The sequence below is a fragment of the Pipistrellus kuhlii genome, unplaced genomic scaffold (genome assembly GCF_014108245.1).
Source record: "Pipistrellus kuhlii isolate mPipKuh1 unplaced genomic scaffold, mPipKuh1.p scaffold_m20_p_15, whole genome shotgun sequence".
Lineage (NCBI taxonomy): Eukaryota > Metazoa > Chordata > Mammalia > Chiroptera > Vespertilionidae > Pipistrellus > Pipistrellus kuhlii.
In genome coordinates, this window is record NW_023425460.1 from 41,219,242 (window position 1) to 41,241,778 (window position 22,537).

At 42.7% G+C, this 22,537-nt stretch overlaps 1 protein-coding gene across 2 annotated transcripts in view; it reads left to right on the top strand.

The window, feature by feature from the left end:
• The window catches only part of ATRNL1 (attractin like 1), a 402,177-nt gene that overhangs the window by 312,957 nt on the left and 66,683 nt on the right, over positions 1-22,537 (top strand). For both annotated transcript variants that reach the window (XM_045582133.1, XM_036439164.2), the window contains one exon: positions 10,764-10,878. In XM_045582133.1, the coding sequence (XP_045438089.1) occupies positions 10,764-10,878 (115 nt within the window). The remainder of the gene's footprint in view (positions 1-10,763; positions 10,879-22,537) is intronic.

Sequence of the window (22,537 nt, forward strand, 5' to 3'; positions counted from 1 at the left end):
CTTCCACCACTTGTATCCATCAACTTCATCTTCTCTACAGACTTGACCTTGGTTCCAACTTGCATGCACAGACACTGGAATACTGGCCCCATACATTGGAACCAAGTCCCAGGGAATGAGAGATAGGAAAAGATCAGGACATTAAACCTCTCTTACTGCCCTGCCACTAATCACCAAACTAAGGGGAAGAGAAAGATAAAGTAGAACAAGATAAAGTGCCTGATATACAATTGGTTTTGATAGCTACTTCTTGCCAGGTACTATGTTCAATGCCTTATCCATATATTATTCTTTATGATCCTCGGGTAAACTTGCCAGGTTGGTGTTATAAACTCTATTTCCCATACGAAGAAGGTGAAACATGGAAAAGCTAAACAATTTGCCCAACACACCATCAGATTTGAACCCAAGTCTGCTTCACATTCAGTAAACTCATTTGGACATGATGAAATATTTCTAGATTTTATAATAAGAATACTCTCAAACACAGTTGTCAAAAATTCTTAACATTGGAAAGGCCACTCTGCCTACAAACTTAAATGGACATAGGAAGACTGTTATGAACAATCAAGAAGATGTCTGCAGGCTCTGGCAGCTGTGGAATTGGACATCATCCTTTGCACTGAAAGGTTGCTGGTTTGATTTCTTGTTAGGTTAAGGGTTTGATCCTTGTCAAGGTCTATGTAGGAGGTGGCCCATCAATTGATGTTTCTCTCTCACATCTATGCTTCTATCTATCTATCTCTTTCTTTTTTTCTCATTCTCTCTTCCTCCTCTCTCTAAAATCAATTTTTTTTAATTCTATATAATAAAAGGCTAATATGCAAATTGTCCCCTTGACCAGGAATTGGACCGCGAGTTCAATCTGGAGCTCTACCAGGGGGCAGGGCCCCAATCATGATTGGCCCCCCCCCCCCCAATCCCAATTAGGGGCGGGGCGCCCAACTGCCCACAGCCCCTCTCCCTTGCCAGCCCAGCCTGATTGGCCCAGATTGGAGAAGGCTAGTCAGACCCACCCATGCACATATTAGTGCACTGGGCCTCTAGTAAATAAAAAAGACGACTGTGTCCCATGGATTTGGTGATGGAGAAATGAGGCAGCCCTTTGGGTGATGCTGATGGGTTACACAACAGAGAAAGAAACAGGGAAGATATTGGGGAGGAGGAGAAAAGCCCTTGAGAGGAAGGTGATTTCAACCTTTGCATCATTGATGGGTTTTACAGAAACACCATTGTATTGTCTACTGGTGGGTACAAATCTTTAAGTCGTTTTTATATAAAAGGTAAACATGCAGAAAGCAAGATGGCATTGGTGACTTCAGAGAAAACAAGAGAGGAAAAAAGAAAAGAAATCCCTAGTACTTACAGCTGTAATTTTCAAGCATACATTGACAACTACATGTGTTTTCAGCATACCGTGAAAACTGATATTCACAATGGTGATGGTGGGACAATATGGCAATGTTAAATTATGTTTAATATGTCATTGTCTGGTTATGAAACATAGAAATTGATATTTAAGAGAATTCACGTTAATCTTAAAATACCCTAAAATTGCAACATCTTAGTCCTTATAGAGTTAATGTTCTGCTTTCTGGGAAAACTCTGTTGTCCACAGTGACTCAATCTCTAAGAGATCCAGGCAGATTTCACCGCATTGTACATAATTTCATACATGTGTTTGTCACAAGTCAAATCAGCTCTTTCACTCAGCGTATGTCCATGCTTTTGTGACTTGTAACAGGCTGTGATTGGTATAATAATCTTAGAAGAAAGCCATTTACTGTGTTGGCTCTCTTAACATTTGATTCCTTATTAAGAATATTGCCATATCTGCACTTTTATTCTTTCTGCTGACGGTCACTTTTTACAGTGCTCCTTGATTTAGTTTTATGATTGAAGTTTAAGAAATAAATGTGTTAATTTAATGTTCGCTCGGTATAACAGCTTTGACCAACAGTTTAATAATGAAGGAGCACCGAGTTCCTGATAGAGAAAGGTTGGCTGGTGTGCCTGTGGGGTGATTTGCACCATCTTGATGATGGTTGCTCCGCACTCGTCAGGTTCTGCCTGAGCATCTAAGCAACTGAGCATGCCTTTCTCACAGGTAGTGATAGTTCCAGCAATGGCCCGGAAGAGTGCCTTTGAGTTGATGAGGGACCTGGGTGTCCTGGAGGGCCCTACGCTGCCACTGTGGCCTCTCTCATCCCTGCCTACTGAGCTCTTCCTAGGCTCTGTCCACAAGGAGCTTCCAGCCAGTTTCCCAATAGCCATGTGCCTTCACAGCTCTTTGTTCATGCTTTCCCTTCTGCCAGAAATTTTCATCCTTCCTCATTCTGCTGGTGAACTCCCAAGCATCCTCTGCAAAGGAAAGCCCTTCCCCAGGAGAGCTGTGGGGACCTCCTCTGTTCCCTCCTCTCCCAGCCCCATGGCGCTGTGCGTCACTGAGCACACTGAGCTGTGAGTTCCTCACCATTGTAGTCGATTGCCCCGAAGGAAACTGCACCAGGGCAGGCACTGTGCCCTAGGAGCACTTTGCCCCCTTTGCCAGCAGAATGCTGGCTCATTTACCTTTCAAATGGAATTGATCTATCAGCCACCTTGCTAAGGTCACATTTTGCATTAATGACATATAATAACGTATTTTGGAATGGACCAGCCTCGGGAATAAATTTCAAGATCTTGATTTTCTACCTTTTCTGCTTGTGTATAGCTCTCTGTTATACATTGAGTTTCCATTTAAACATTTTTTTGCCTCAACATTTAGAGATTTATCTTGTGTACAAGTTGGAAAAGAAAAATAAATACCCATGTACCCATGAGTTAGGTGCGGGGAAAGCTTACCCTGCGTGGTACATAGTACTCAAAGTCAAGTAGGAAAGAGGAAAGGGGAAATGGATAGATACTCAGTGGGAGTGGTGATGGGGCACATGTAGAGTTTAGCATTGAGAGCAGATTCCCCCCACTCTGTAAGCCTTCAATAATAGTCTTTCCTGGAAACTGAATTTCTTAATGCATTTCAAACCATTAACAGAGATTTTAAAAATTAGTCCCTGTCCTCAAATAACTTACTTTTGAGTTGAATATGTTCTTCAGATGGATAAACAGCTCTAAAGCAAAGGGAATTGGGCAAAGTGGCATATTGATGATGGCTGACAAGTATTGTATGTCACACTTTATACAAATAAATATATACTCTTTTAAAAAATATTTGATACGATATGAAAATTAAGTTTACAATTGGACTACCTTTTGAATCTCAGAAACAGCATGCATTTCTATTAACTCCTTTAATCCTCATAATAACACCATGTGCACGGAAGGTACGGTTAGTTGTGTTTTGTAGATGAGAAACCTGAGACACAGGTGGGTAGGTGATTTGCCCAGGGTCACACTGGGATGGAGGAGAAAGCTAACCTTGAACCAGGCAGTGATTGCTCCAGGTTGTTCTCTTAACTAGTACAATGCACTTCCCCCCGGAAGTCATGGGAGGAAAAAAAGCTCTCCTGATGATTGAGGTGGAGTAGAGAGAGGAGGCCCCGGAGTGGCCCAGGATGACCCGGAAGGCTTCTTGCAGGCAGTGAGCGAGTGTTCAGCCTGGTCTTGCAGAAATGGGGGTGTTGCAGGTAGTCCAGGCAGAAGGGACAGCTTGAATAAAGAACACAGGACTGGGCTTACGCAGTATGCAAAGTCAGCTGACTTGGCAGGCACATTTGTCTCTCACACTTAGTGTTTTTTGAGGTCAGGAAGGTGGCCTAAATTTTCTTTATTTTAAATTTATTTATTGTCTAAAGTTTTGCATATGTCTCCTTTTTTCCCAATTGACAACCCTCACTCCCCAGCCATTCCCACCCTGGGCAAACCCCTACCACCCCAGTGTCTGTGTCCATTGGTTATACTAATATGCACGTATTCAAATCCTTTGGTTGCTCTCTAACCCCTTTCCCCCCTTTCCTGGAATTTTAAAATTAATATATGAAGTATGTATAGTGGTTCTGTTGCTTTTTGCACTCTCCTATTGAGAAACATATAGGTTGTTAAAAATCTAGTTACGGCAATTATTTTATAGAACATCTCTTAATTTTTTTTTTTGAAAAATGCTATTAGGAATCAACTTTTAAAGATAATCTGTTCAAAGTCACCTCCTATTAACATTCAGATTTATTGGCCAACTCAGGGCAAAGCATGATTATGTATCTCAAAAAGACAATATCCTCATTTTCCAGGACCTAAATGCTTGTGAAAAAAATAGGTAGCAAAACTCCAGCTATCACAATCCAGCGAGTCAGAGCCACATAATTAAAACTACAGCAACATCCAGTTCAGTTAGACATTATACTATAGATGCAAACCTTAAATTGGTGTGTATATGAGTGTGTGTGTGTGTGTGTGTGTGTTGTGTGTGTGTGCGCACACAATCGCATGCGCACACGTGTGTAGTGAGAGATTTTGAACAGAGATTGAATCTGAGGCATTTCAACAAAGAAGAAAGATCTGTTACGCTATGAAATTATATTTACAATGGGAACCCCAGAAGCAGCACACTGATCCTGTGAATATCATGTTTCATTCCTTTTCCTGTTCCCACATGCAACACTTTATTCTCTTTGAATTTGCTTGTAATGCATTTAGCCCTGGTCTTGAGAGGGTCCCATCAGCGTAATTTCTTTTGTTGATATGAATTCTTCTTCTAGCAAGTAAAGCCAGCTCATGTATTTTTCCCTTTATCATTTCATGAAAAGCACACGGTAAACAAGGAAGGAATATGATTTTTCCCCCCCCAAAGTCTAAACCAAAATCAGAATCTGTTTTTGAGATCTGGAATCTTGGTGATACCAATCCTAAGGAATCAGCACACTTGACTAGCTGTGAGCCACGCCATCGGGCTGACTTAATTCAATGCTCAGTAAATTAATTCCATTTTGCTAATATGACTAAAAACTAGATTTCATATCAATATAAACATTCATTAAACTGCAAATACCAAGTGGTGCAAGCTGTTGAAAAAGGCTCATTCTTATTTATAGATAGGTTTTGATAAGAATAGCATTGAAATGTTTTAGTAGGGAAATGTTGGAGTGATTAATGTGCAGTTGTTTGCATTTTTAATATTTCACTCATATATCAGATTAGTATTTTTGCATACTGTCAGACTTTATTCTGTTCTTGTCAAAATACGTATTACTGCTGACAGGTATAACATATCCACATTAATCCTTAATTTCTTGATTCAATTTTCTAATTGCCTTTTTGGCATGCGATGGTGGCCGTTTAGTCTTATGTGATGTATTCATCATATGGTATATTAATGTGCTTTAAAAATTAGATGTGTCATTTAAAGTAGCTGGACAGGAAAAAAATGACTAAGGATTGCAAGTTTCACTGTACTTAAGCAAAGTATTAGATATTGGTATCTCACACATTCTGAAAGTTGTCCATAAATCATAGTCACAGAATGTTCAAGGGACCTAAAAATCACCCAATCTTCTTGTTCATTTTTCCAGTTGGGGAAATTGACTTAGTAACACACTCAAGATCATACAACCAAATGGGAGCAGAACTGGCCCTAGAATTCAAGTGTTCTGAATCCTGGTCAGAAATGGGCAGATATATACATATAATTTTCATAATTGATATCTTAAGTTGGTTCTTACTATTATTACTTGCCAAGCTGAGAGAAAAAGAGAATCCTTGTCTTCTTAAGCTATACTCTTTTAGTGGTATTGCTTAGTGGTTAAGAACCAAGATGCTAGAATCATACAGATCTAAGATTCAGTCCTGGATCTACACCTCAGTACCCATATTACCCTGATGATATTATCTGGCATCTCTGAATTTCATTTTCTTTATCTGTATACAACAGAAAATGACACAATAATGCATATATTGATAAAATACTTAGCACAGTACTTGGAACCTAGTAACTACTCAATAGATGTTAGCCAGTTTTTTAGCTAATAATGTGTTAGCTAATATTTTCAGTATTTTATTATCCCTTTAATGTGCATTGTGCCATGCCAGCACAATTAAGGGTTCAGTGAGCCTGAGGAGGGGTGGTGAAGGATTAAAGAAAAGACAAAGAGAATATGGCTGGGGCTCGGTAGATCTCCCATGCCTGGCTGAGGACACAGAAAGACCTTGCCTATAAGCTGAGGTCTTTTATAGTCAGAGAAAAACAAGGTAGTGGTCAACATAGCTCCAATGTTCTTGTGAGTTTCACGTGTCTTGGCAGCACTGACTGAAACTCCCACAGCCCACTAGCTATCTAGGAAGGATCTAGGGGGCAGACATTAGGTCAAGCTTAATTATGCTAACCTGGGGACTTGTTTGTGACTCTGCCACAGGTCAATCCGAGGCTTAACTCTAGAGCCACTCCCTACAGTGCATAATTTGGATAAAATTGAATCATGCCTACCAGCTAAATCACCATGTGACAAATAAATTTATTCTTTTATTCACTTATTCATTTACCAGCTGCAAAGTGCACTCTGGTAGATGCCATAGGAAAAGCAAAGAAGACTCCAAGACCATACCGTCCTTGGAGGAGCAGGAATCTAACAGTAAACTTATAACGTGGACATCCTCACCTACAGTAAACAGTGGGGAGACATAGGTTCACAAAAGGCAACGCATGCAACATGCTTGGGCACCTCAAAGGCAGAAAGTGAGAACAGGGTCAATAGAGATGAATGAGAAACTGGACCTACCCTTAATATGTCCCCATGGGAAGACAGGACCTTTACCCACAGGTCATTCAGGATAGAACAGGAAGCAGTCCATAACTGTAGAATGAAAGAACTTTAGAGGGAGTGACTAAATCCCTCAGACCAGGGAAGGCTGCATGAGTTGGATCTGGGGGTGTGTAACTTTAGGAAAGTGAAAGACCTACTGGAAGGACCTCTTAGACAGCAGGGATATGATGAGTGAAGAAGGCACCTTCTGGAAACCCGGGCACAGTGGTTAAGCAGTGAGCACTTACATTGACTAGAACATGGAGCTTGTGCAGAATAAAAGATGAGGTTTGATGAGTGCATAGACACAGGAGCCTGGCAGCCTGAAATGTCATTTTGGACTCCATTTTACAGAGATGACAAAGTGGCAGCCCTTAGCCCATGAGAGAGAGATTGAATGTCTTTAAAGAAAACTTTCTAGTTCACTGTAGTCCCTGTCAGTTTTGATTGTCTTATCTGTGAGTTAAGATAATCATCCAAGATAGTTTTCTTTCGTACTATAGACCATTACATAGTGATTAAGCACACAAGCTCAGAAGATAGACTTCATTGTTCCAAATTCTGGTTTGGTCACCTAGTAGGTCTGCAACCTCAGTTATGTAAATCTTTGTGCTTGGATTGCATCATTTGTAGAATGGGAATAGTCCCTGCGTAATGGGTGGGATTAAACCCATCTAAGCACACAGCATAGCACAAGGCATAATGCAAGCACCTACTACGTGTTAGTAGGCCTGGGAGGTATTTGAGTTTGCAAGCCCTGCTGTGGAACTACCAGAAGTTCTTTGAGAAAGGAAGTAATATCTTTTTATCTTCGCGTCCTACAGCGTTGGCCTAAACCCTGCTGCTCCAAGGGCATCAGATCATTGTGAGGTGCTCAGCTGTCACACTTAGGGTTTCCAATGGTGAACTTCAGTGTGATTTCTCGAAGTGAGTCTCTCACTCACACACTCCCTTTTATATAGAGCCAGTGGGGGAAGGAAAAGCCAGTAGCCAGCTCTGCCCACTGGTCTCTTCCAAACATCTGTGCTTCTCACAGCAGTAGTTGCTCAGGACAGATCAAATAGCGGCCTCACTTAGAGAACATTGTGAATTTCCAGAGCTGCAAATCCGCAGGATTCCAGAAGCTTCTCCCGTAACTTGCTTGTCTCTACCAGCTAAAAAATTGGAAAGGGGTTAACATAGAATTGTTACCCACCCAACACAACAACTTAAAAATAGGAGTGCAATCATTTTTAAAAACACTAGGATGAACAAAACAAGTCTTTTGTAAAAGCGCTGCCCGCTTTATAAACAATGCCTGCTAATTACATAACTGTCAGTGATGTTTCCTGGCAAGGCCACACTCCAGCTTTTTCGGTACAACACAGAAGATGCCTAAAAGGAAATCGCAGTTGCTAAATGCTGTGGGCAAACCCAGGCCTTATCTCTTTCCAAGGCAGCCATGGAAAAGGCATGATAAATTGCACACTTCAGTAAACACGTTATGTCATTGTGGAATGATGTTGATTCATGCTTATGTATTTATCACGGAACAACTGACAAACCTCAAGGTATCAGAAGTATCATTCGTGGGGTTTTGCTATTTTATGTTGCAAAACTCAAATGGCATAAAGTTTTTCTTTTTCTTTTTTCTTTAAAAATTTTTATTGGAAGTGGCTTTGTCCCAGGGTCTTTGGAAGTAATTCTCTTAATTATGTGAATTCCTGCCAGAAGTGTCAAAGAACTGTGCTAGTCACTAATATTTCCAATATAATGAATAATTCATATTTTTGCTATTATCCTTTTATAAAAGTTTTATAACCAAAAATAGACAAGGTTGTAAGCCAATTTGATTTTTTAAATAGAATGATAATCTCCTTTTGTATGGCTTATCAATATAAAAGACATCTCTGAAGTTTTCTGCACAATAGCCATACAATTAAGAGGGGGAGAGCATTCTTTCAGGAAGATTTTTACAGAAGCGACTTTTATGCAAGCATAATTTCTTTTGCACAGTCAAGGTATTTCACCTCAGTCTTTATCTGTCACCGCGTCTCAGAAGTTTGAAGTGTTAAGTAATTAAGTCATTTTCCACCTAAAATTTACAGGATTTTTGTCGTGTTTTTACCACTTTTCCCTTCAGTTGGTGTTTTGGGCATTAGCATTTAATGTTTCAAACCTTAAGAACAGCCGAAATCACCTGACAATAGTATCCACCCATGTGCTCTCAAATGGTTTCTTGTTTGGCTCAATCCCCTAAACCAAAAGCCACTCTCAACTTGGCTTTTGCTTTTTTGTTTTATTTCCTTGTAATCCGAAAAGCCGTCTAATTTTCATAATCCACTATTTTCACATGACTTTGGATATTTTGGATACTGCCAGTTATCGTATTAAGAGCTTACAAACAAAACAGCAAAGAAAACCTTGCCTACGATAGAAATGATAGGGCATTCCTTAGGGATATTAAAAAGGACTTTAGGATTGCTAATATATCACCATCATTGAAGCCCGAATTTATTTTATTTTCTCTTAGTGTATTTTAACCAATTGACCTTCACATATACTTTGCATTATTAAATTAGAATAAATTTCAACAGCCTTGAAATATGGCTCAAACAATTTGTAGTGTTTTTTCTTCTAGCCTCGGAATAGGACAAGCACATTCTCTAAATATTTACATCATGGGAGAGAATGTCTATGTACTTATGCTGATTTTGACTTAACATTTTCAAAAGTAAATCTGCTAAAATAAATGTAAGCTTTAAAGCGTAGAACCATAAATCATGTAACTTGATGCAGGTATTGCAGCCTGGCTTCAAGCACTTTCTGTGAAGATTGTTATGCCCTTTCCTTCCAGCTCAATGGCCACTTTCACCTTTCTATTGAAAACTCCCAAAATGCATGTGCGTGGGGATAATTTTAAAGCATGAGATTTATGTTGCTGTGAAGGAGAAATTCTTTATAACCACATAAAGCCATTGTCACCAGAACTTTTAGTCTTAAGTTTTACATGAAAGGGAACATATTTTATCTTAATGCCTCATTAAACTTTCTGGAAATGGTAGCATTCTAAAACATTTCTTGCTGAATGACTACACCTGTCCGTAAGTCCTCTGAAAAGTTCAGATGCCGCCAGTGAAAAAAAAACTAAGCATTTGTTTTAATAATTAAAACAGTGGCATGTTTTCTTCTATTTAATGTGGCATAGATGTTGCTTTGATATGTCACCCATAGCTCACCTGCAGTTTTTTTTTTTTTTAGGGTAATAGCCAAAACCACCATTTCTAAACTAAAAAAATATCAAAACTCTGGAGACAGTGAGAAGATCAGTAGTTCCCAGGGCAGAGCACAGGGCGGGATGCATAGGAAGAGCACAGAGGATGGTTAGGGCAGTCCAGCTCCTCTGCATGGTGCTGTGATGGTGGATACATGTCATATACATCTGTCCAAACCACAGAGACTGAACCGTAATGTAAACCACGCACCCTGGAGGTTGGGAGGTATCAGTGAAGGTTCTTCACTTATAACAGTCTCCCTCTGGTGGAGATGTTGATAACAGGGAATCTGTGAATGCATGGGGCAGTAGGTATACGGAAAATCTCTACACCTCCTCTCAATTCTGCTAAATTGACCTAAAACTTAAAAAAAAAAAAAAAAAAAAAAAAGTATTGAAGAAAATAAAGCCAAAAAATAGAAGAAAGCAAAGAATACTTTTCAAAAATTGCAAAAATATGTACCAATATGCAAGTCCCCAAGAAAAATATCTTTTTTTTATTGCTTAAACTATTACATATAGTAATACATATATCTCCTTTTTTGTTCCCCATTGACCTTCCCCCAGCAAAAAATGTCTTTTAAAAAAGTTAATGGCTTTCACTACAAAAAATGATATTACTACAATAAAATATTTAATTAAACTATTCAAAAATTTTATGTGGTGTGTCCCCAAGCATCGGGAATGCGCCGTCTGGCTGACCGAAGCTCAGACAGGAGAAAAGTAAAATAGCGGTATTGTGTCAATTCGGCGAATTGAAAATGCGTTTTCTTTTTCAGGGGCCACCCAAACCCATAGCCATTGAACCGTGTGCTGGGAACAGAGCTGCTGTCCTGACTGTGTTCCTCTGCCTCCCGCGAGGATCATCAGGCGCCCCTCCCCCCGGACAGTCAGGTAAGATGAATGATGAGCCGTCAGCAGTTAAGCAAAAACACATTGACTGAACAGAAGCAATAAACAAACCTACCAAACAGCGCCATCAACATATTTACATGGTTCTCATTTAGAGTATGGTAAAATGTTATTTGGCTACTAACGTCTACCCAAATATCTAGATAGCTGCATTGCTCTAAGTTCAGATGTTTTATTGCTTCTCTTAGAAATGCATGTTGAGTATGTGTCGGTTTATATATAATATACACATATATGTTGCTCACCCCACTCCCCTCCCCTCCAAATTTTTTGTTGTAATTACAATGAGAAATTGCACTAGGAAGGCAAACAAGTTCTTGACCCTTTGGGTCAGTTTCTTTTTTTCTGGTATGCGCATCTTAAAAGATGCTAAATTACAAGTCTAACTAGAAGTTTGTTTTATAAATATGGAACCAAATTAGCGAACCTGCTTGCATGTTGGAATGTTTTAGCAGCATCAGAGGATGATTGCTTGATGCAGCCATATCGGTATTATTGAGGTATGTTCTTGCCCAGCTGGTGAGCATCGTCTGTGCGCCGAAAGGTTGCTGGTTTGATTTGCAGGTTTGGTCCCCGGCTGGGGCACCTACAGAAGGCAACTGATCCTATCAGTGATGTTTCCCTCTCACAATATTCCTCTCTCCCCATTCTTCTCTCTAGCAGGTCCTCAGGTGAGGATTAAAAAAAACACACATAAAAAACAAACAAAAAAAAACAGTATGTTCTTGCTGTCGGCACCAGTCAGGTGGGATCTGTGGGCCAGGGAACCTCAGGCACAGTCAACCATTTCCTCTGATTCACCTTTTTTCCGCCTGAAAAGTGTACTTCGAATTGTGGGGTAACTCACCACATGTTACCTTTTAGAGGCCTTCCCATTGCTGTGATGTTGTTTATATTGCAGACATGCTCCGTGTTAAGTATAACTTTGATTAAATAACAAACCATGCTTATTTCTCTCTTATCACATATCTTATTCCATTTGCTTACAATCCCTAATTTTTCTTTCTCCCAATTGTCTTCTCCAAAAGCCTCTTCTTGAAATGGATGCTTTTTGAGGGCAAGGGTAATTTCCAATCTTTCTGTTCAGTTCCTCCTTAAAATAATCGTAAAATAAAATGCCAGAGCTCTGGCAGGTTCTCACTAATAGGAATTGATGATGAACCTGCCTCCCCATGTATTTTATCTTCTCTCGATCCCCTTGCCAGCGTATTTTATCTCTTCTTGACCTTGCTCCTCACCTTCTTGATTTGTGTCCAACCAGACACAAAAACAGAAACTACTTTATACCTGATAAATGTAAGATACTTTTGTAACAGAATTTTCCCATATGGGGACAGATGTTTTCCATTGCCTTTACACTTGTCATTTAGGGTACACTTGTCATTTAGGATGCAGGAATTTCTACCCAAAATTCATTTGCAGCTGCACCTTCTCATACACTGACTGAATGCTTCCTCTCCGTTTAGAGCCACCAACGTGAAAGGGATGCATAAGTAAGGTAGTTGGGCCCTGGTCAGATAAGATGGATAATTATAGGAACTGTGCCCAACTAATGGAAGTATTGTTTTAAGGCTGGGACGGTTTCCAGGGCAAACACTTCGCTAATGAAAACAAGTCAATGTGATAGACACCGATGTTCTTCTAGATCCTTGACAAGATGACGTACTGATGGGCAGAGTGAAGGCATCTGCCAATACTCTGTCCCTTTAACCTTTGAAATCTTTGTGACTGATCTGAAAGAGCCAAGTAGCCATGTGGCCCATTACCTCAGCTGTGTTTTATTACGGATGCATCATGATTGCTAGTGATGATGCTGGCTTAGTGTGCATAGGGCTTAGGTAAGGCTTTGCAAAGTGGTTTCCTGTTTCTCACATTTAATCTACTTCACAAGGCTGTGTTACAAAACTCACTCTATAAATAAGGAATCAAAGCATAGAAATCTTCATATTTCTACACTTGAGGAATAATTGAGAAATACTAGATTATGAAGCAGAACAACAAAAAATGCTTCCTGTTAACAATCGGGTAATTTCCCCCTATGGTTTATAGCAGAAAGCTTGATTCTCTGTAATCCACAGCCATGTCTTTACACAGCCAAGCATTCAGGAGAGTGCTGGAAATGCCCACAGGGCGGATACAAGCAGATGAAACCTTGAGCTAATGTGCCATGCTTTTCACAGTGCTTGCAGATGGAACTGCGTTGAATATCTATGTCCACAATTCAGAATGAGCTTGTTTATTGTTTAAAAAAAAACCAAACTAATGAATTTATTTTCTAGCTATCCTTATAGGAGTAGGAAGATTCTTTGATTTTACTTTTTCAAAATATATTATTAACTGCTATCTTGAGTCTACTTAGGAATACACCAAGAACATATATTGATGGATGGGTAGATGGACACATGGCACAAAACAAGTGAAGTTAATGGTAGAATCTAGGTGGTGGGAATTCTTTCCCCTGGGTATATATTTGAAATGTTTTATAATAAGGTGTGGGAAACAGTAAAAAAAAAAAAAAATCTTAACATTATTGGGTAAAAATAGAGTGTCTAAAAGAGACATTTTCTATTGTTCACATCTAAGTTTTCCCTAAACAAGGCAAATTGTGATACCAGTTTACAAACTGGCTTATTTTTCCCCTCTTCATTAAGCTATGTGGTGTGAGCACAGCCAATTAAAACTTACCATCTGTGAGCCTGAGCTTATCAGAGGGCCCTGTACATAGAAAGCAGCCCAGGGATGCTTTTGATGGTGATGAGAGGAGACCTGGGGGACGGGACCTGTAGCCACCACGCCCATCTCTGAGCCTCAGTGAACAACAAGGAGCAAAAGGACCAGCTTTCAGTCAGTTTCCCACATCGCTCCCCTAGGAGCCCTGTGTTCTGAAGAGCCTCCTCCAGTGCTGGTGCAGGGGGAGGAGGCATGGGGCGCTTTATGGACAGACTGCGGACCCCCACCTCACCCCACCCCCACCGTGAGGGACAGAGCACCAGGAGTCCCTTCCTGGCTCCTGGGCCATTTCCATCTCCAAATGTTAGCATATCTACTCCGTAATTAATTAGCACTAATTATTAGATTAAAGGTCCTCTTGCAGTCCTTTGCACAATCTCAACGTTTATCATCAGGCTCGCTTTTGAAATGCAGCTTTCTAAATGTCGAGTGATGCTCTTCAGAATGCGCACTCCTCATCACCGCGAACAAAATCATTCCGGAGGAGGAGTCTGCGGAGATGGAGGATGCGGAAGCCTCTGTGAGCAGGTGGTCTCCCAGAAACTCCATCTCCCCACTAACAAATTAGTGAGTCCACAACATCCCAGTAACAATTTTGCTCATCTCTGTTCAAATGGTGGCTTCACTTAGAAAGATGGCATTGTCCTTGGACTTCATTCTCTTCCCACCAGCAGTCAGTACTGCTGAGTGTCATCAGCCACGGCCCTGTGGTGTCTGTCTAACATGTGTGAAGGCCCTTCCGTGGCTCTCCTCTTCCCAGAGGTCAAAGAGAAACTGCGGATTCCCCCTTCAGACCTCCCCAGGCACGAATCTCCCTTGTTTGTCTTTAGTGCTATGTATGTGGGTGTTTGTGAGCAGTTCTCCCTCTAGGGAGCTTAGAAGAGTAAAAGCAGAAGCTATGAAGCAGGCTTTTCGGCATTCCTGGCACTGGGCTGCTCAGGCTCCCTGCTCCCCACCCCACCAACCTGCTGCTTCTTTCCTGGGCTTTCTGTAACAGCCACTGCCAACCCCGCAGCTCTCTCGGGTCAATGTGGGATTTGTGATGTTGACATGTGTGCGCTGTGCGGTCACTCTCTTCTGACTTCCACGCGGCTGCAAAACTGACATCCCCGTGAGAACAGGGCGCATCAAGCCACTTTGTCGCGTGACACTGAACAACCCAGCACGTCCCCACTCACCTTGGACAACAAGGTCCCCTTGGGTTTTAGAATCACATTGAGATGAAAAGTGGACAAACTAAGCAGGCGCCTTTAAAAGATCCGCTGAACAGGATAATGATGGCTGTCAGTTTGTGATGAAGGATTATGGATTTCACGGTTGATGGCTTCTCACTAGCAGGACGCAGATTAACTCTTTTCAGCGGCCGCGTGTCCACAGCCCAACAGGAGTGCTGGGCTTCAGCTAAAAACGGGATTTTGCCTCATGCGTGAGTGACTCGAATAGCGCCAAGAGGAAGAAGGCTGCTAGGAAGCCTGAGGTTTTGATATTTTTGTTCTTTAGGCTGAGAAATTTGGGCAGGATGATCAGATTTAAAAAAAAAAATCTAGAAATGTATAATGTTCAAAATAATAGTCTACCCACGGTGTCATGGGTAATGATGACAAAAAAAAATAACTTTGGTTAAATTACATGAAAAGTGGCTTGGAGAAAGATAACTAGAAATTCTGAGCTTTGTATACATTCACTATATACTTTATATACATTATTTTCTTCATATACATCTGAGCTTCATATACATGTATTATATGCCATATATATATATATATATATATATATATATATATATATATACACACATACATACACACACACACACACATAGAGGTACTTTATATACATGCATTGGTTTAATCTTCTAAATGACTGCAAAGTAAATATTATTATCCCAGTTTTACAGATTAAGAAATAGAGCTGAAACTCATGTGAGATTCGATGACTTCTTTGGGGCCAATACAGCTAGTGAGTGAGTGAACCAGAATTCGAACCCAGGGCCACCTGGTGCTCAGCCCATGAGACTCTCCCTCATCACTGTGCTTCTGTGGATGAAGATATAGGGCTATTCCAGAGGGCCCTCATTCCTGACAAACTTCTCTCTGCAGAATCAGAGAGGAAGGACCTGAAGGATTCTGCTAAGCATTTGGGTTTAAGCAGGCAGGCAGGAAGGATAGATTTATCTTTCCTGGCGATTAAACCCCAGAAGTTTTGGGAAATGTAAATATGTACATGCCAACCTCACATCCGCTATAGACTGTGGCGCGGTTTGTGTAACAGCAGTGGAGGGCATGCAGTTATAGAGCAGTGACTTAGGCTGGTGTGCGAGCCACAGACTTGATACCTGGATCCAGCTCTGGCACCCACCAACCGTGTTAAAATGATGCCATTGGGTTAGATTCCCAGGATGCATTTCACGCCAACCTTATTGTACATTTCATGCCAAGCCTCACCAGGTTGGGGTAAAAACATGCCCAAATCACTTGTTTCTAAGAGGTACCTTAGCTTATCTTTCCAGCCGCTGTGGCCCAGCTAAGAGACCATATTCCCCTACACTGCTTGTTAGTGATGAAACACAATTAGCAGCACTCCTTAAATTTAAAAAACACACATCATTTTATGAATGTTTAAAGGATGTCTCTAGGTCCTATTGCCCCATTTGTGGAGTGAGAAGAAGGAAGCTCACGGGCCCGTGAGAGGCAGGAGGTCCTGGGGAGTCGGAGCCGGGCTGGGAGCAGGCTCTGGTTCGCGGGCTCTCGGCAGTCAGTCCTCTCTCCTCTGAGCCACATGTTAGAGTTCGTTCACGTTTTGCAGAAGCCCCTGGAGAGTCAGGGCTGCTTTTCCTTCCACACCCTGCACTGCCTCTCCACACCTGTGGACACCACCTGTTGATCTGCTCTTCGCACTCTCCTGACGGAAGTGGCTAGACTCAGAAATGAACCCTCTGAATGCTGTCAGAACTTCATTATTAAGATCGGGTGCAGAGGTTACCTTTTACCCTCAAATCTATAAGTGTCTTCACAAAGAAGTAAGGAAAAGGGGGCACTTCTTGGCAAAATAAAGTGCTCAGTTAGGCATAGAGTCCAGGGAACCATAGAGATAAGAACGCCTGTCTGAGCTTATTGTTAAGTATGACTCTGTGTCCCCAAAATATATGTGCCTGATTAAAAGGACCATAACGTCAACAGTAGGAAACTATTTTATCCTCTCTCCAAAACACAGCTGCTGTGAATCTTCATTTGCTACCTTTATTCATGGAAGAAATATTTAGGAGTCTCTGCTACCCGGCCACGCACTGGGTCTTCAGAAGGGAACAAAACAGAATTCCTTCCTGGAGATAAACATGCTGCAGTAATCCTGCAAATGAACCCATCCTTACAGATGTTTTAAGTGCTCTGGGCAGAGTAGATGGTGCCTTGAGGGAGGTGTCAGAAAGCTGATGAACAATGGGTAAGCAGACACACACATTAAAATGCCCTTTCCTCGGTTCTCCTTTTCCATCACATCTGTGGTCCTTGACTGAATAGTCCCCATCTTGCCTCCTCACCTGCTGGAAACTTCCCCTCTTCTGCTGCTCCATGCCTCAGTCTACCTCAGGTGCCTAGAGAGAGTGGATAAATATACTTGGAGATAATGGGTATCTGTCCCTGGTCTGTTCATCTGCCTTCCTTACAGGAGGCGGCCCAAGGTGTCATTCTTGGCCAGCGCCACCTCCTGCTCCACCTTCTACCTTAGAAGCCTGCCCTGTCCTCGGTCATGCCCCCTCAGGGGACTTCTCAGCAGGTAACTCCGTGCTCCTGGCCAGCACCTCTCACCTGTGAAGCGATAGCATCTCAATCGGGATTTGTTACTCTTTGTTTTTTTGTTTGTTTGTTTGTTTGTTTTTTGTTTGTGTGTGCGTGTGTGTGTGTGTGTGTGTGTGTGTGTTTTCAATTACTGTGTAGAGCTAATATTATCTTGTGTTTGTTTCAAGTGTGCAGCAGAGTAGTTAAACCATCATATTCTTTACAAAGTGTTCCCCCTGATATTTCCAGCGCCCACCTGGCTCCATACATGGTTATTATCATATTATTGACTATATTGCCTGTGCTGTGCTCTCCATCCCATGACTATTGTGTGACTACTGCACTGGACCTCGTAGTCCCTTTATGGTTTTCACCGGGTAGCCCAACCCCTTCGCCTCTAGCCACCATCAGTTTGTGCTCTGTTTGTTTCGCTTGTTTATATTTCTCTTTAGATTCCTCATAAAAATGAAATCATATGGAACAGGTCTGCTCTTCTTTAGGAGGGAAGTCACTCTTCCTCTCCCCTCTTACCATGCCTACCCCCCAAACCAGCTCTTCTCCCTGCCTTCCCTGTTTTCATAATGAAAAGTCCATTCCTGAGTGGCTCAAGCTTGCAATCTTGGTGTTGGCTTTCCTTCTTCTCTCGTCTCCCCTTTTCCACCCAAGGAATCACCAAGCTCAGAGGTCTCACCCCCTCAGCAGATGGCATCCTTTTGACATCCTTGCTCCCTCCCTTCCTGTGTTCAGGCACTGGTTGCCTCTCACTTGGGCTTCTGCCAAAGGCAAGCACAATGCTCTCTCTCCCTTCCTCTTAGGCCTTTGCTGACTCTGCATTGCCTGTTGAAGTGAGACCAGATATCTCCTCTGGGGCATGAGGTCCTCCCTGAGCTCTCCTCCCCCTTCCTTCAGGCTTAGCACCCTCAGGGTCCTTGGTAATCCCTGCCTCCCTGCACAGCTCCACTGGCAAGCTTGTTGTGGCCCTTGGGCAATTATTTTAACCTCTCAGGTCCCCACTTTCCTTTTCTGTAAAATAAGGAAGATGACTGGATAGAATTTAGTCCTCTTTATGAAGCCTGTAGATCCACACACATCTTTTTTTTCCTGTGATTCCATGAGCATACATGTGTGGTCTGCGTACTCACTGGTCTCTTGTACTTGAACTGCCCTTTCCCTCTCAGTTGCCTGTTTGCAAAGCCCCATTCAAATGCCACATACTCTTCCAGGAAGCCCTTTTCGTTTCTTCATATAAATTGGAACTTATGTCTTGATCATTCAGAGAGGATTCAAGCTATGTATCTTAAGGACTATAATCAAGCCTCGTACTGTGACTTTGGTGAAAAATATCTATTGAAACTTAGTTGATCAGATTTAAGGTTCATGGAAAATCAGAACATCAATGAAAGATGACACGAATGTCCACGTATTAGTTATGCTCAGGACAGATAAACTCACAAAATACCCAGGCAAATAAAACGTGCCAATTGCTATTTTTGTTACCATCAATTCATGCCATTCATTGTGAACATAGTCCGTGCTCTTTACCCCTCTCTCACTTCTCACTTCTCTTTCCCAGATGAGGAAAATGGACCCATGGAGTTACTTATAACTTCCAAACACAGTCACATAGTAAATAATCAATAGCACCAGAATTTAAAACCAGAAAAATCTCATACCATAGGCCTCTTTCCAACTCTTATTCTCTTTTTTTTTTTTTTTTTTGGGGGGGGGGGGGGGGAGGTGGAGGGGTGGAAAGGGAGGAGGATTTTTTTTTTTTTTATGGTTAAAGACCACTAGCCCTGAGATTCTTGGGACAACACAAGCTTTTCCTTTTACGGACCAGGGTCACTGTAAAGTGGCATGGCCAGTGTCTTCCCATCTGAGATTTAAAATTTTGTCTCGGTGCCATTGTTCCTTGAGGGGCATTGACTGCCCTGTAAAGAAAACAAAGACAAGAATGGATAAGAAACTTGAAGAATAGTGAACCACACGACTAATTAACAGGCCGCAGAGTGAGTGAAACACTCCAAACTGCACTGGAATCCTTTCCTGGCGGAGCGGCCAGAGGCCCTCGCACAAACAGACTCGCGGGCGTGAGAAATGAGGCCACACGCACGGGAGCACGGCCAACACATTTTTCTTTTCTTTTCCTTCTCCCACCTGCCACCCTTTCAGGTCTTTCTAGAAATGACTGGTAAATAATTACTGTGGCCAAAGAGAAAAATAGGAAAAAGTCAGCACCTCCACAAATCAGCGTACAAAGCCAAAGGGGAAAAAGCAAGGTTTGTTTGGAATAAGCAAGCTGCCTTTGAACAGCAAGCTAAGGACTGTGTAGCTCTGGCTAAAATGCACAGCTAAATCCCTCCCCCCACCCCAGGAATTCTCACCATTGCTGCCGAGGTCTGTGTATCACATTGCCAATTAGGAAGGCATTTCCTTTTAATTGGCCGCGAATTAAACAGGCCTGCTTTAGATGGGTTTAGAGGAATTTAGCAGAAGCCTACCTCCTGCATTTAACAAGGATGGACAGGTAATCCGGGATGTCAAAGAACTTGAGAAGTTTTGATGCTTTAGAAGCGGCCTTCGGAATCATCTAGTTGTATCCCGCATGCTTGCAAAAGAGAACTCTAGGGAGCCAGAGATGGGGGAGACTTGTGCGAGGGGCATGCGCTCCACCAGATCAGGGACCAGAACCAAAAGCCCGGGCCTGTTATGCAACCTGTTTCTGCTGCTAAAGCTAATCAGAGGAAGACAAGAGGAAAGATCTACTTTTTACCAGGAGGCAGGACTGCACACCCCTGCCACTGGGGCCCAGAAGTCACAGGCGGAAGGAGCCAGCCCCCTCGATCCAAAAAAGGAAGGAAACTGGAGAAATTTTTCCTCTTCCCAGAAAATGGACAGAAAGGTTAAGGAAATGCAGGACTCCCTTCTTCTCACATCAGCATTTTTCTTGGGACCACTTCACAGGGCAGTGGTCCACGGACAAATCCAGAGGGCGGAGATTCAAGTTTCAGTAAAAGTTCTCTGTTTTACTGATAGCTCATTTAACCTCAGACCTAAAAGGTGTTTTTGAGTTTGAATATGACTTCCTTCTCTTTTCTTTTTTTACATTCTTTTTTTTTATTGTTGTTATATTACAGATGTCTCCCATTACTACCCCTCCTCCCCCGCTCTACTTCCCTCCTCCCAGCCTACCCACCTCTCCAGGAATTCACCACCCTATTGTCCTGTCATTCATGGGCTATGCATGTGTCACACACACACATACACACACACACACACACACACAGATGTCTGCCAGTCTGTCCCGTGCCTCCGTGCTTCCGGTCTTATTTTGTGGTCAATTCTTTTGGTTTCTTAGATTCCACAAATGCTGAGATCATGCTGAAAGGCCCGGTGAGGACCAAGCCCGGAGGTAGTGTTGTAATTCTCACTTACAAATCAAGGCAACAGCCTGATAACCAATGGTAACTCCTAAAGCCAGAGCGGCCTTTCCTTAAGGGCTTCCAGGGAAAGATTTAACCGCCCTCTGAAAGTGAGTAATTTACCCACCCCCTTTCGTCCGCCTTTTTCTTTGCAAATTAGCGTGACGCGTGTCAGCGGGGCCAACCTCCCTGGCCAATGGGCAGTGAGTTCAGAGTGGACACACAGAATAAAGCACTGTCACCATGTAAGGGCAGCTCATCCGCTTCCGTGAGAGCCAGGAGACTAGATTGGTCCTCAGGACTCCAAGGAGGTGGTTTGGGAGTGCTGCCTGGTCCCGGGGACCAAGGGTTAGGAACCTGGGAGGCATCAATGGGCTCTTGCCCCGTGAACCTGCTGTCTGACATCATCTGAGCAGAACCGTAAGGGCCTAGAAGTCTGGCCGCAGTGTCCGCACGTTCAGGCCCCTTTATTCCCCGAGCCAGGCCGGGATCATCAAATCAATAGCAGGCCGGGGCCACCCGCCGCCCCCATGGCTCCCCATCCCAGTGACAAATGGCTCCTTAAGTGTCCTGTGTGGCAATTAGCTCTGAATGTAGAGCTGTAATGGGAAGAGGCCGAGGCCCATTTGTATTCAAAACTTCCCTCGCGGAGTGGAAAGGAAACCACTGTCCATATTAATAGATACATAAAGTGTATAAATGGGACCATTCCGTTTCACTCTGTGTGTGCATTCCGTGGTGCAACTGCAGAAAGACACAGGTAGGAAGGGCACAGAATGACATCTGGCTCAGCCAGCCGCTGGCAGCCACAGCTGATGCCCCTTCCAGAGGCTTTCTAACGACTTCCCCAAAAGGCAAGCCCATGACTTCTGGAACTAATTCCTTCTGCTATTGAACAGTGGTCACTGGAGTTAGATCCCATTTTCTTTCTTCTCATTCTCATCTCTCCAGAAATAGAGAACAATAGGAGCCCGACTGTGCTCCTTGGAGTAACCTGTCCGGTGGCAGGCGGCCATATTTGTTTGCTTGTTTTTAAAAATACACTTGTATTGATTTCAGAGAGAGGAATGAAGAGGGAGAGAGAGAGAAACATTAGTGATGAGAGAGAATCATGGATTGGCTGCCTCCTGCACACCCCCCATTGGGGATTGAGCTCACAACCAGGCATGTGCCCTGACCAGGAATCGAACCGTGACCTCCTGGTTCATAGGTTGACGCTCAATCACTGAGCCACACCTTCTGGGTGAGAAGGCGGTTTTGAAATCACCTCCCAGCCTGTAGTTCAAGTTCAGTCCAGTGCTCCCAGCCCTTCCGTCCTTGGGGAGGGCCTGTATCTGCCAGCTGGGGCCACCGTGTGCCTCTGAGGCTGCTCTTCAACCTTCCTGAGTATCACTGGCTCAAGAACCCGGATAGAAAGGGACTCCATGGGTAGTTCTGCCCTTTGCCTTACATTCTTGGAGCTCACGTGGCAGGCCAGTGCTAGGACCTAGAACCGAGGAGCCCTCCGGATTGCTTTCTCGGTGCGTAGCCTCTCTGTTAGAACTGACTGCCCCACTCTGCTGGCTACTTTCCCACTTGCCCTCCAGTAGGACTCCTCTGTCTCTGCCATTCTGCAATTGTATTTCTGCCCAATTTTTATTTTTATTTTTATTATTTTCACAAAAAAGGGGAGAAGTTTGTTTCTCAGGTGTCGTCTTCATTTTTGGAGTTTCA